A 15647-nucleotide genomic window follows, 5' to 3' on the forward strand; every position below is an offset into this window, starting at 1 on the left:
GAGGATGATGGCAAGGTGCAGAAACATATAGTTCAGGATTCCCAAACGGTGGTGGGAGCAACCAAAGAATAGATTTTTGGCAATTAATGGTTAAAAATTCACCGGACAAATATTTGAATTTTGATGGTAAATGTAGGTTACTGCTTCAGATCGCCGACAGAGAAGGCCTTGACCACCACTAATTAAATTTCTGGAGGAATTGATTTCAGTAATGTCTGGTTTGAGAGTTAACGCCAACCAACAGCAATGAGAAACACATTTGTCCATATCGCCTTCTTTATTCATCCTATTTACATATCACATAATACAGTGAACAGCAAATGCTGTTAAATAAAGTTACGTATTCTTTTGATACAAAATAGGGGGGGGGGGGCTCCATCCTGCCTCTTCAGTTTGTGCACAATAGAAGGATACAAAGTTTGTACCAAGATGGGATGAGAACATTGTATTTTCTTCCAGCAGAGGCCTAGCTCACAGTGTACGAAATAGAAAATGTAATACACTTTAACAAGAGCACAAACTGGACTGATTGGGCACATTGTGGTAATTGAGTTGTATCCTATTGCCTGCAAAGGATACACATGGCAAGACGAGGTAGGGCTTAAGAGGATTTACTCTTCTACTTGTGCATGAGACACATCACTTAATGTGTTGCAATTGATATCAAAATAGATCAGCTACAAACACAAGTCGAAGGTCACGGAACCGATCGTGTACAGAGATAACCAGCTCTGCGTAGACTGAGACAAATGCATCAAATATACTCTTTTCACTTCCACAGTGGCTGAGATGTAGTTGCTCGAAGCATTTTGGAACCAGGAATTCGTGAAGGGGTTTTCGAGGTAGGACAGGTGCCTGTGTTTGTGGTTTTAGTGGTTTTATTCCGGGCTACGGACATAACGGCTGTACGTATGGTCTTAGCTGTGGCAGAAGATGGACTGTGGGCCGGGAGAGCCTTGGCGGTAGTCTGAGTCTCAGAGTTCGGAGCGACTCGTTTTGACACGCGGAGAGGACTTCCTCTGACGAATGCCGACTGGGTCTTGCCTGAGACCTTCTCTGTTGTCGGTCTCTCCGAGGTCCTACGGGCGAGGGGAGACTTTCCAGAAGTCCGTGGCTCATTTGCAGTCTGCGGTCTCTCTCGGGCACTGCCACTGCTTTTGACATCTGAATGAAGTGAGGCAGGCTGCGTGATAGGAGATGAACGCATGGACAAACGTGAGGTCTCTGGGGGGCTTGGGGACGCTATTGGGGGCCTATTTGGAGCCTCAGTTTTGGGGCGTACTCTCGGAACACCTGCGCTATTGGAAGTTTCTGCACGTGACCCGGGTCCTCTCTTAGCCCTGATGCCACCACGTACAGGAACCTTCAAGGCGCGCCTCTCTTCCTTTAACGACGGAGAAGCCGAAGTTTGCGGCTCGACCTCCCTCTCTTTTCTCCACTTGGAGCAAAGGCTCGGCCCTGGTCGCGGGCTGGGGGATGTTGGCGGTGAAAGTGCGTCGTAGGATCGGAGGCCTTTCACAAGAGTGTGGCACTCTAGAGTTTCCCCCACACGGGAGTACGACCTCGCGAGCTCCCGCTCAGGCACATCCGAACTTTCCTCAGGGTGTGACTGGCTGAACTCCGGCAGGCTGGGCGGCATCCAGTTCTCCCCGACAGGTGTCAGGAACCCTTCTGTGTTTAACTGCTTCCTCAAACACTCCTCAGGCTTAGACGTAGCAGCACTTGCGTTGATCCCTCCGTTTAATGACTGCAACTCCACTTTACCTGTAGCTTTTACAGATAAAGGTGATTCTTTCTCAGTTCTCCGATTTCTCAGTGATGTGGCGCGGTTGTCACTATGAAGTATTCCACTCTTAGGCGCAGACTGAGGTTCAGAGCCACCAACTGGACAACCGTTTAATTTATTTTGAAGCAAATTATTCTTCTCTGCTTGGCGCATTCCAAAACTATGTGTCTGACCGGAGTTCTGGCTTTTAGCACAGAGGGAAGGGGTATCTGCGTTTATAGCAGAAGGATTCCGAGAGAACTCACTGTTCTTGCTGGCCTTCTCCTTACACGACATCGCATCCTCTTTTGTTAGTCCACTCGTTTCCGATACCTGCATTTGAAGTGAAATGCTCTCGGACCCGTGTCGCCCAACCGTGAACTCGGGTCCATGTTGCGAATACGATCCAACCAGAGATTCTTGAACGACCTCCATACACCGACTGATTGCCTGGTATTGGCATGACTGACTCTTGTCGCTTTCCAAAAAACTTTCTTGACCAACTGGAGAACAAAAGCCATCCGTTTCTGGAGAGCTACAAAGCACAGTGGACGTCTCGTGGTCGGACGAGCTGTTTGAGTAGCAGCTGACGGCCGTCGGGCTGCTGCCCAGCTCCGGGAAGCTCTTGTCGCTGTGCAGGTAGTGAGAGTGCCTGCGCGTGTCAGAACTTCTCAGGCTGCGACGGCTCCAGGTGTAGCTCAAGTTCTTCTCGAGAAGTCTCTCCAGCTCATCTTGGTTCTCCTGACTGTGACGGTCTCTTGCCAGGCTGTGGCTCAGGTCCAGACCAGTGCAGACAGCCACTGAGCGACGCTTTTCCACCATCTCCCTCTGACGTTCCAGACGTTTCTGCTCCTTCAACTCGCGCTCTGCATTCTCCTATAACAAAAGAGGGAAGTGTGTGGTTAAGTTTGGGACTATTTCCATAGGATAACACATTTGTGCATCTAACCTTGACAGCTTTTTGGAAGCGCTGGCAAAATAAGTCAAAGACCTTGCAGGCCTCCTCTAGTTTAAATGTGCTGTCATCCTCACAGAAAAAATCCACCAATGCTCGACTTGACATCTTCATACCCTCAACCTCATCCTCTGCCTCCTTTAGACGTTCCTCTGTCACCTGCAAGCACAAATAATCGATTTGGGGAAAACTATTGGGTGCTCTGTAATGAGGGCATCAATCAGTGAGTTTTACCTCTAAGAAAGATTGCGCATGCTGCAAAATCTCTCTCTCTGTCAGGACATTTGCTTTCAGCGCCAGGACTCGGCTTTTTAACTTGGATAAATCCTCCAACACAGACTCCTCGCATAACCTGCATTTTCAACAAAGAACATTCAACAGCGTTTTACACCCTAAACCTGACTATCACGATTGACACGGTTATCTTAACCAGCAGGGTCCATTTTCAGAAAGATTTGAAGAACATCTAAATCGATCCTATGTATTACTCAAATCTTAGAATATTCATATTCATTCAGTTGGATCCATGATTTGGGAAGAGACTGACCTAGAGGCGGAGCCAACGTGGCCCAGTTGGCTAGGAAATGACAGTAAACTCTGATCCTTCTTCACAGCTTCCTGTGGAGACAAACAATTATTGTTTCAAATAAAATGTAATTAGCAAATGCTGAAATGCTTACAAAACCACACACGCTGCAAACTACACATACATATGTGGGTATACATTAGGACGAGGAGTTCGGAAAGTGGATGGACGGATCCTGTTTATAGGAAAAGACAAACTCTTACCATCGCTACAAAATGAAGCAGATTCATGCCTGGTTTGTTTGCTTTGGTGTCAGCTAGTTTCAGCAGTGATGAAATTCGGAATCCTGCTGCATTCCCCGAGTATCCACCCTGAGGAATCACACACAAGGTCAGATAAAAACGCAAACGCACAACTCGTGTCAGTTAAAATAAAAAAGAGGGCCACCCACAGCATTCATGTAGTTCCCTGCTTTAAGGACCAAACGGAGGATGGAGTGTAACTCAGGACAGCTCAGCAGTTCTAAGGGAGACATAAAAAAGCAAACTTCTTTTAATAAGCAAATGAGTCTTTAGAATATTCTTGAATATTCTCTTAAAACAAGATCATCTGCATTGTACGTTCTCCACTTACCACCCTGAACTAATTCTATATGGGAGCGTTCAAAAAGGGACCAAGACAAAGATCTTTATAGCGCTAGGCTCGAGTACATAACTCCCCGCTGTTACTTTACCTCTGGCCGCCTCCCTCAGACATCTGGCTGCCACACACAGAGAGGTCAGAGCTGGGTCAAACTCTTGCTGTAGGATCATGGCATCCAAACGAAGGCGAAAACTAATGGAAGGGGAGCAAAACAGTGTGGGGGGGTGCGGATGAGTGAATAGGCACGGATGAGTGATGATGAAGACAAGAAGGCACTCCTGGTCATCACTTAAATAAACACACGTCATTTTAAGAGGAAGCACGTGAGTCACCGGCTACTCAAAACAACCAAAAAAAGCACATTGGTGTAAGGGGGCCATGCTAGGTTTTAGAATCCAAAGCGGGGCTCAGGTGGAGGGAACGTACCTGGGGACTTCCACCAGCAGAAGCATGAAAAGATCAGGCTCTCCAAGCCAGCGACGTTCCCCGCTGAAGCTCCTCAGGCGAGATTCCTGAAAGCGAACAGATGTTGAGAAGAATCCAGCGAACCAGATTGCAGTTTAACGGTCGATCCCAATTTCTTTCACCATCGTTAGACCACATCATACGATTCAGTGTAACAGTAAACTTTTTGATCATCCTAACCAGAGCCAGATGATGAGTAGTGTGTGTGTGGGGGGGTGACAATACCTCCTCATTGTCGGGGAGCAGCTTGCTGAGCTCCGTCAGTTTCTCTGCTCCGTAACGGTCCCCGGCTCCGTGCCTGATATCCTCAACTATCTCCTTCGCCGGCCTGTGGAAAAAATAACACAGCAAATGCGCTATGAGTATGACATCATGCAGGCAATGGGCCAACCAGACTTGCAACGGTTTCATTCTCCAACGCCCTCCTCTTTGTTTTTCACATCATCACGAGATAATGAGGCTTTTCCATTTTCTTATCAGTCAACGTTTGGGGGAGGGAGGCTGTTGGGTGACGGCAAACTGCAAACGTGTGTGTCTATCGTGCATAATGTGTCTGGAGTTTCTGAAGAAATTGATCTTCTTGACTTGTGGCTGTCTCACCCAAGTGGCACAGCTCATCTTTTCCTCTAGAAGTTTTCCGCTTACCCTCATTTTACAGCCAATCACATACTGCAACCGTCAGCACTGGTTTGATTTCAAATATTTGCCATATAAGCTTGACATTTTATAACACAGTTCACCACACAAATTCATATACTTTACAAAGATCACAATTATATTTTAGTGAGGATTTGGAGAAAGTCGAGGCAGTTTGCACATGACCCGAAATTGCCACTTTCTCATGTAGGCCAACTTCTTGAGAGCACTTCACATCTGTTCCAGTTATTTTCCATTTGTGGTACAGAAGCTTTTGGTGTGCATAACATTTGCTGATTTCAAAAAATGCCTCAGGACTTGGCTCATAGTCTTCTTATCTAATGAGATTTTTTTTATATCAAACTTTATTACATGTGCCAATGAGAATAAGATATCAAAAGTTGTTCTTTGTCAAGAATCATTATTTATAGTTCTTGTTGATCTCATTAGATACTGCCTTAGGTGCACTTGGAGTGTATTTGGGTGACGTTTGCTCCCAGGCACTCAACAACAAACAAACTGGCAAAAACTAGGTGATGCCGCATTTCAACAGAAGCTTCATCTCCAATGACAAGTCAAGAAAGATCTGGATCAGACAAATGAGTTAGCATAAAGAAGCTCTTTTCTCATTTGGGATCATCAACATGTCTCGACAAATCCAGGTTCGAATTGACATGTTGCTCCGTCTACTCTACAGAAAGTCAACTTTTGTACAAAAACTGTATTATAACCCCCCCACGCAAAACATAAGGACCATAGATGTCTTATGAGGTCTCTCATAGTCTGGGGTCATCTTAACAGGAGAGCCTCTGGAGGGGCCTGAGCAGGTGTCAACTCTGACTCCCAAGCGTTAAACGTGGACACTTAAGGACATCCAGTCCATCTGTTAGGAGAGGAGCACCTGTGCCCCTGCAATATCTATCGACAGGAACACACCCATGACACTCACACCGCCCCCTCTCCCTTCAATCATCTGACACCAACGCCATGCTGTTTGATTTATGACTGTGCAAGTCAAGTGTTGTTCCCCTTGGGCGCAATTGAACATGTCTGTTTCCTGCACTACTTTCTCGCGACTAGATTGGACTAGACCTTAAGTAAAGGATGTAGTTTTAGTAGCATACTGCAGACACAGAAGAAATTATACATGAGTTTGATAGTTCTGATTCTAGGTAAGAAGAAAAGGGCTTACATTTTGAACTGGCGAAGAAATATTCCAATGTTCATACTGCGTTTAGAGTCCAGTAAGGAGATCTGTAAATTGAAAGTTGTGGTAAAATGAGCACAATCATACAATAAAAATCTTAGTTGCTGGAACTAGTTGGGTTGTCTTCTTGATTCACTTGGTGGGTTAGCTGTGGATTTTGAGCAGATTGGGTTACTTTTACTCAAGGTTGGGTTGAATATTTTGACCCAGCTGATTGGCTTGAAGATTGAATTTGGGGATGTTAAAAATCTGAAGCTGGTTGCCATTTCTGACATTGTTGTGAATTTAAGGAAATTGAATGTGACATTTTGATACGGGGGTCAGGGTTCAAATGTTATAATTTTTTTCCACCACAGCTGTACTTACAAAATTGTATTGGTATAGTTACCCCCTGTTTGATCTAAATCTTTGCCCAACATGCTGGGTCATATCCTCAACCCAATGCGGTGGGCAACCCAGCATTGGTTCTGCCCCATTTGAGTTTTGGATGACTTTGGGTTACTTTTGACCCAGCTTTTAAGAGTAAATGCACTGACCTCTTCTGGGCTGTCCTGAGGAGTTCTACAGCGAAATAGACCAGACCGTCGTCTCAAAGTGTTGCTCCTGTCCTCGGGCTTACTGTCCTTCTGGCCAAAGAGCTCGTCCAGAGAATGCAGATCTATGGGGAACTCGTCCTCTCCCGGGCCTGCACCACTCCACACGCTCTTCCTCCCCTCTACCTTCTCTTTGGGGATACGCTCCCAGTTGAGCTTCCTCAGCCGGCTTCGACGAGCGCTGTCCGTCCGGCTGAAATGCGATGAGGAGGCGGGTGGAGGTGGTGGAGGAGGCGGAGGGGGAGGTGGCGGTGGAGGTGCCGGGACAGGCACCGCCACCGTGCATGAATCCATGACTTTCACTGGATCGTCCGGGATAGGAGGCAGTGTTCCATGAAAGGCACGAGATTCCTTGACGGTGAGAGTCAGGTTGATAAGCATCTAATTGGTTGGAGATATCTTTCCAAATTCGAAGGTCTACTGGCCTACACAAAAACAACAAAAATTACATCTCAGGCAATATTGAGTGCATAAATAAAATGACCTCAACTTACTACAAACTCATCTTCCCTTCCATTAGTACTTTGGACTTGAATCACAACCTCTGCTTCAACTTTCCATGCAAATTTGTGACTTATTTAAGGCAGGGAAAGTTTATGCTGATATGACTTCTGCACAGTAAGCTGTTTGAACTGCTTGTCCCGTCCTGTTCTACTCACACGCATCATGCTTACACACCCCCAGCGTGCACCGATCCCTTCTAATTAGAATAGATGGAGACACTACAGGGATGGAGAGTGATGTAATTCTAACCACACAAAAAAAAGCACAGGGTGTAGACTTGACTTTTTATTTTTTTTTCCGCCTCGTTATGAGAGGTTAACGGCGCAAAACTGGCTGCACACACTTGTACCGGCAGGTTTAAGCAGGATTAGTAATGCAATTAAGGTATGACTCAGAAGTTTCAGCAAGCTGGTTCAAAGACGACGTCTTAATCACAACGCGATGTTTGGACATAAATACTGCGTGACATTTTAATTTGAAAGAAAATGAGAACTTATGGGAAACTTTTTAAGTCTTCCACCGCCTCAGCTCATTGTGCGAAGATTCTCGCTCTGTAATTTAATTTATACATGAACACAATTAATAACGCACGCACACTCCAAATGGTGTAATGACACATTTGTGAGTAATTTGAAAGCGCATTGTAAATTTCTGCTATTTAAACTTTCCCCCCCAAGTTTATTCTAGGATGAAATGCAGTGATAAAAATATTCCGATATTAGGATGCGTTACTGTGAGCCCAGTCAAGCGCTCACTTACCTGATATGATCGAGCGAGCAAACGACTCCAAGAGGTAAATAAACACTTCAATTAAACATTTTACTCCCGCTTTTGTTTCTTCTTCGTCCCGGTGATCTGACAACAGTTCCACCCGCTGTAGTCAACTCGATAAGTAGGAGAACCGAAAAGTTGTCTTGGACGCGCAGGCGCGCTCACGCTCTGAAGCTGATGCCTTGATTGTGTCCTCCCATTCTTTCCCATGGGAGGCGGATTTAGGGGTTGTCAAGGTGGGAGTCAGCTTCACTCAACTTTGGTCCACATCTACTGTTTTGTTTTTGAGTTTGGCAGTGATTTGAGCACTTGGTCAAAATCATACTGAAAGTCCATAAATTTTACTTACACCCCCCTCTAAAAAAACAGCGCTATCCTAGAGCAGTATTTATTCTGAAATAGTGGCAGGTTTGAGATCACTCCCAATGTGCAGGGGAAATCCGTTGAGCATTAAGGACCAAATAATATTTGAGTTGTTACCAGCCATCCATCCTGTTCTGCTGCTTATCCTGTGGTCATAAGTGGAGCCCATCCCAACTGACTGAGGCAAGAGGTGGAGTACATCCTGGACTTGTCACCAGTCAGTGGCAGGGCACATATAGACAAGCAAGCATTCACATTTACATTCACATTATTTAACCTATAAAGCACACGTTTGGAATATGGAATATAGCCTCTGGGGTTACAGGAGAAAACCCACAAAACACAGGGACAGCATGTAAACCCATTAAAAATGCAGAGCTTTTTAAATGTGCAGATGACATATAGCATCAACATCCTTTTTCCCCTAAAAAAAACATATTTCAAAAATGTCACTGCTAATAAGAACAGAAAATATCACACCAGTTATGAATGTCAGCTGGGATTTGTACCCGTAATCGAGGACAAGCACTATTAAAAAAATGTAATGATACATGTCAATGGCAGTGAAAAGGCTTGATTCATTAATCCCCACCAAATCTGTGTCTATTTCAAGTTTTATGTTCACTCTACCTAAAATTTTGGAATGTAATCGCAGGGTCAACAGACAAACCACCAATACTGTATAATGTATATTATGTTGACACTTAAGCCTCTGCTCTCTCTGAAGCAAGACTGTGATCTCCACCCAGTGCCGAAGGCCTTGATCAAGCTACGAAACGTATCCTATTGAGAACCTGAGAGCAGCAGCGGATGGCTCTCAGACGAGACAACTGATTTCCATACATCCGTCAGTTGGGGGAAAAAAAAGATATCATGGGTGAAAGCCAAGAGGCTAGAAGTAGTACTGTGGTGCTGAAATGGCCCAGGTGCTGGCAGACCTGTTCCCACAATGACCTTTCGTCGGAGGTGCGACAGCATAGGTAGCCTCGTTCACAGGCACGCACTGACAAGTCGCTGTCATCGCCTCATGGTCCGCGGTAATTAGGAGGTTATGACCCCGCAGAACTGCCCATTGTTGTTGCTGTGCGCCAGGGCATGGTTGTAGCGTACCCATGCCAGAACAAACCTCTCTCAGGAAACTTCATTTTCTATTCACTCGCTCACATCCCAGCGTACAGTGCAGTTCTCAGCGTACAAGGAAATGCCGCTGTTGAGAGAGAACTGCTTTATAGTTCATGCAGAGCCTAAACAAGCCTGAGAATTTTTACTTTCAATTTCAGCACTCATTTAATTGACATGGTGGCAGAGATCAGCAGATATTGAGGGACTAACTTGGCATCCATCGCTTGTCTCACCAGGACGGTCCAAACTGCAGGAAGACGAAACAATCTGCAACGTGTTTACAGGCCCTCTTTGCGTAACAGTCAGCTTCACTGCACGTGCTTCCATTATTTAGCGAATGGATGTGCATGAAGGTGTTCACGTGTGAGATTTCGATGGGAGTCTCACGTTTTTTGACCAATTCCAAGTCATTAAACTTTGGGAGTATTGTGGAGGCCCAGCTCTCGAAACTCCTGAAGTGCTGCACAAAAGGGAAACTATTGCCCTTGTCCATGACTGTACTGTATACACTGGCGGAGCTTGAGGGGGGCCTGGGGGCACTGCCCCCCTGGAATATCCTTCAACCCCCCCCCCAGGTGCCAGGTCAGATAATTGACTTTGGGCATTTTCAGGGATTTTTTCCCCCCTGTCCTTCATATGGCGCACATAAAGAATGTTTATCAGCATTTTCTGAAGAATTTCTGGTGTTTGTAAAAGGAAAAAATATGTTTGTGCGAACCTCCTGATATACCTTTGCCCCCCATGACCCCCCGTAGGAAAAAAAATCTTAGCTCCGCCAGTGACTGCACACACACATTATCACAATACAAAATTTACTTTTCTATTGTGATGTCACACAAATACAATGCTGGAAACAACCAGGATGTGAAGAAATCCATTGATCATCAATCCTGGTGCCCCATTTACATGCGGTGTAAACGAGACTGTAAAATTGAAAGTATTGATATTGCAATATGTGATTATCATGCCTTCCAGGTTTTGTGGTAGCGTAAATAGGTCAGTGTAACTATGTTTGTGGGCTGTGGTATATTTTTAAACAGCTTGTATGAGAAAACACCCAACCACCTGGGTCTGATCTGGGACTGGGACGGTGAGTCTGGTGGTGGTGGGGGGTGTTCTTCTTAATGAAATCCAGATTCCTTAGATGTGCACTCACGTGCAGTTATGGTCTGACAACGATCTCTGGACTTGGTCTGACCACAAGCCTGAAAAAAAAGGCAAGCAAGAGATACATAGACATTGAAGCGGGTCAGTTTTCTTTTCCTTTAATTCTACACTCCCACACAATAAATGTCTCTAAATCTCCAGAATTTGCATGAGTCAACCCCAATGCTGCTAACTATACATGAAAACCTCAAGGCGATTTCTCACACCGTTTGCTGCTGTGCGGGGGTTCACAGACGATGATATAAACATCATGGAGACGGCGAGATTAGAGACCATGAGTCAGGATTTGAGACATCATAAAAAGCTTCCTTGCTACATATTTGTCTCAACCCTTGGTGTTTAATGTGAGGTACTTTGTCTCAGCCCCAGTGTTCCGGGAGAAGGCCGGAAAAGCAACGATGATTTCGAGAAGCTCTTGGCACTTACTCATCATCAAATCTTATTGTGCTGAGTTCATCCCTATTCTGCTCTTAATCACTTGATAATTTACTAAAGGGGGTACATAACCTACCCATTTGTAATCATAACCGATTTTCAAGATGTGAGAGATACCGCAGATGAAATGGAAACTTTTTGGAATGTGCAACGCAGCACACCGCATCGGGCTTGTATTAGTTTAAGACTTTTCATAATAGTTGGATTTTATTTGATCAACACAAATATTTTAAAATTTTGGTTTGAGTTATTTGCTTAATATTCATTAACTGTAATAGATTGTAGTAGATACCAAGTCAGTATCGTGCCGCAGTACATCCATGCTGCCGAAAATAAACACAAAAAGTTTGGCTAAGTGTTTGCTTATTTTGTAACTACAAGGAAGTGCAATCTTTTCTCGTTATTTTTGCTGTGATGGCAAACTGAGGAGGCAGATTGCGTGTGTCACAATTAATTTGCCTATTTGTGATTCTAAGGTCAATTGAGAAAGCAGGATAAGGTTTCTTTTGTGCTTTTATCGCCTGTCCCGAGTGACTATTTGAAGCTTTGCAATATTACCCAAGTGTAGCATAGCATTTTAGCATTGGATGTGAGGGAGTGGCTCTTGTGTTCCTTTTTGTTTTGCTTCAAAATGGGATTCCCCAAAGATGCCAGGGTACTTTTGGTCAGTTGTTCTTAGTTATTGTGTGTTGTTTGCGAGTTGAAATTAAACTCAGCGGGTGACAAGGACACAGAGGTGCTTGCGGTCAATTGTCCTTGGGGGTTGCTTTTGAGTGTTTGTCTTTGCACATCTGGCCACAAGGGCCACTTCCGACTCCAATTAGGATTTCCTGAGACTCAATAAAGGAGATTATTGGTCTGCAAAAACACCAGCTCAGACTCGGCCGCCTTCCTGCCCCGGCTGCTACGCTCATTACACCAAAGAGGAAAACAGTTGCACTTCACTAGCAGCTTACAATGAGGCAAAGACACCCAGCAGAAGCAAATCAGCCACTTTTTCCTCACTTTTAGCAATTTGTTTGATGTGTGAATCGAAATGTTTCAACGACGTCAGTGAAGCATCGCTTCTACTACATTTCCATCACAGTGAATGACAATTGTGTGTATACTGAGCCGTGGTTGGGCACAAAGCCTAGAAGCAAGCGGCAGGGGAGCTGGGCTGAGTTGATTGGGGGTCCAGAGAGGCTGCATGTGTGGCAAGAGTGATCACACAGTTAATATTCAAAGGACCCGGGTGGGTTGTAAAGAAGCGACTAAATAGAGGTTGACAAAGCGCATCGTGCAAATAAAGGCTTTTCCCGAGTAGGCTGTGTATGTAGTGCAAAGCGTATAGTGAACTGCAAGGCTTTGCTGGGGTGGTCATGTATGAAGTCGATTGTGAGTTCTTAAAACAGGTTCGCCTCCTTTCTCACCCGTTTGTAAAACCAGCCCACAGTCCCATTACATGTTTGTAGTTTAAAAAAAGGTTTGTTGACCTGAAATGAAACCTGATTTAAGTTCATTTCCCCTAATACATGCCTCTGAGCCCTATTTATTGACCTCCACGATGATCGAAATGTACGTGCTTCATGTTGAGTAAATCGGTGCATATTCCGTGATGCATAGCACACAGTCATAGTTACTTCAACCATCTAAAACCTAATTATTCCCCCACGCTTCTTGATGCCAACCAGTGATGTCATCCACAGAAAGAGACAGTGGGAATACTGGCTGCATGCCCGAGGTCGGCTTTGCTCGCAGAGGAGATGGGACCTTTTTGTTTTTAACCTTTCAACAAGCACTTTATTGGTTATGTGTCCTGGAAGTCACATTTGGGGTTTTAAAAACATATCTCAAAGAGAGTTAAACAACATATATTGAATTAATACAAAAATCAAATATATATTAAGTATAGAAAAAAAAATCCATTTTAGACCCGCAAAGTAAAATAAAAATGTAGCATTTGGTCTTGGAAAATTAACTTAACCGCTCTACTGAACATTACGCAACCTCCTCGCTGCCCACCTGGCCAGCTTGACAGCATTTAGACTACATTTAGGGTAATAGCAGACAAACACAGAAGACGTGAGGGCCAAGGACTCCCTCCGGGATCCCCCTTGCCGCTCCACTCAGTCGCTCATTTCCACATGCATTCACTGGGCTCGCACTCAAACCTATTCATTCATACCAAATGTTGCATAACAATGCTGCCTGTCCTTTGCTAAAGCTTGGGGGATGCTAACATGGCACCCTTGCATCCCCCAAACTAAAGACTCCAGAATATGGACTGAATGTGAGTGCTGAATAGGTATTTCTTTTTAACACATGTGCTCTGGCTCCAGCGACCAGTCCAGGGCGTACACACCTTCCACGCAAAGTCATTTGAGATAGGCTCTAGTACACCTGCAACTTTAATGAGGGCAAATTTCATAATAAAAGGACAAATGTATATTAAAACGATGCATATATTTACAAACATTTTATTTCTCCAAATACTTTTGAGCTCTAGGAAATCAAGGTAACATGCATTGATGACTATAAATCGTCAATACTATACGTATTTTAATGATAGACTGATTTTTTTTCCTGATCCATTGTGATGGTGTATTTAGTAGATATATGGTTGTTGAAACAGAACAATCTATGAAACCCACTAATATCTTTGTGCACATATCCGGCTGTACCCTTTTTCTATTCTTCAATAAGATAACTTTCCTAGCTGCATCCTGCTGATATTCTGAGATGTCAGCCTTCTCTTCTTGGCAGGAGAGTGCACTTTCCAAACTTATTGGGCTCGTGTTTCAGTGACATATTTTGGAGAGCAAAATAATAAGTAAATGTAGGTCAGATAAATGGGAGGACAACACAAGCTTTTCTCTCTCTCTCTCTCTCTCTCTTTGGAACTGACGCACAAGACCATTCTCTGTCCCTTACGCACAGGGCAATGACATGTTTGGCAGAGGAAGCAAAGGGGGAAAAAAAACAAAAGAATGAGTGACAATTACAAAATTTTGATCGCCCTTTGAGCCATTTGGTCCAAACGGGTGGGATGAATTGTTGCTAGACTGTGCGAAAAAAAAAAAAGACAGCGCTCCATAGTCAAGCTTATTGAAACGAAGCAGGCCTCCACGCAGTTATACCACTTTACCGCTTTAGAAGCGCTGCAATCGCCTTCAATTAGCATTATTATCCACCATGACTTCCCATCACGCTCTCCGAGCCATTATGAACCACTCAACCTTGAGAGGATCTAAAGAACTCAACAAGAGGCTCAAGGAAAGCCTCAATAATAGTTGAGTGATGTTGACAAATTCAAAGCAAAAAAACGGTCTTGTGTATCATGTGCGACTGTAATTCAAAGCATGTTTATCAAGATGAAAACACAAATGAAAAGTTAAAATGAAGTCAATGTTTCCCATCATATCCTCAAAGCTTGCTTTTGATGTTAATAGTTATTCTTTTATATCCTATTAGCACATGCGATATTTTCAATCTGTAAAGTATTTTAACGTGCCTTATCTTGTCATTGCCATCCGTTTATGTTTATTCTGTGTATGGGAGACTCGGGTACATACTAGACCTGAGAACCTCGAGGTTAAACAGAACAAGGTATTGATGTTTATTCCTCACATGTATGCCACAGCAGCCTCTGGCAAAGTGTTGTAAAAACTCTGGATGAGCTTGAAAGGAAACAGACTAAATGGATTATCTTGCATTGCCCCTGAAACACAACCAGAGAGAGGAGAACCAGATCCAGGACAAGACAGGGACACGGAAAGAAAGCAAACTAGATTAAGTAAAGAGAAACGCTCTAAAATATGCGCATTGAATCCCTAGAGGCCAATATTTTGTTTGAAAAGCCCTGATTGTTGAGGTCAAAGGTCTCAGGTTAGACTTGGAGGTTATCAGCGTTGGTTTGAGGTTAACTAAAGTCTGAGTAGATGGGCACTTCTTCAGTCAGATGGATTAACCCAGTGAAGGTATTCAGGTATTAAAACCGGTGACCAGTTGAACCCTCCAAATACAAACATGCGCATTTTTGTGTGCAACTTCACTCGTATCTCTTGTTGCTGCAGGGTGGGGCTCGCCGGGGCGTGCGAGAGGAAGTCAGCAGGGAGCAGAGGTGTTGAAGCCCGTCATCCTGTTGTCACCACTCACACCTGTCTGCTGTTGACAGTAGAGTGTAAAGAGTTAATTGGAACATGTTGATGTATATGTGTTTATTGAGTCTAACGGGCCCAGTTAATCACATACTAACCAGAATAAAATGAGTTATTTGTGACAGACCCTGATGAAGCGAGAGCAGATACTACAGTCCCCCCCCCCCACCACCACCACCACACACACACACACACACACACACACACACTCATATGAATGGGAAAACCCGTGTTTGACGCCTCCCTCATTGAGCATGCTGGGGGTGGACTATGGCACATTCTAAATGTTCCTCCAACTGTGACCTGAGCAAGACATGGAGGAGGAGGGGATGCGGGGGCTGTGTTTAAAAGAAAACT

At 44.4% G+C, this 15647-nt stretch overlaps 1 protein-coding gene across 1 annotated transcript; it reads right to left on the reverse strand.

Moving 5' to 3' along the window:
* Positions 1-258: 258 nt before the first annotated feature.
* On the reverse strand, positions 259-8257 carry fhdc2 (FH2 domain containing 2). The gene is made up of 12 exons (XM_049742474.2): positions 8053-8257; positions 6733-7214; positions 6182-6243; positions 4579-4681; positions 4315-4400; positions 3980-4080; positions 3698-3768; positions 3510-3617; positions 3268-3338; positions 2955-3072; positions 2715-2879; positions 259-2641 (listed from the first exon to the last, which is right to left on the reverse strand). The coding sequence occupies exons 2-12, from the start codon at positions 7168-7170 to the stop codon at positions 770-772; spliced, it is 3195 nt and encodes a 1064-aa protein (XP_049598431.1). The 5' UTR covers positions 7171-7214; positions 8053-8257; the 3' UTR covers positions 259-769.
* Between the last annotated feature and the right edge of the window lie 7390 nt (positions 8258-15647).

The sequence above is a fragment of the Syngnathus scovelli genome, chromosome 1 (assembly GCF_024217435.2).
Source record: "Syngnathus scovelli strain Florida chromosome 1, RoL_Ssco_1.2, whole genome shotgun sequence".
Lineage (NCBI taxonomy): Eukaryota > Metazoa > Chordata > Actinopteri > Syngnathiformes > Syngnathidae > Syngnathus > Syngnathus scovelli.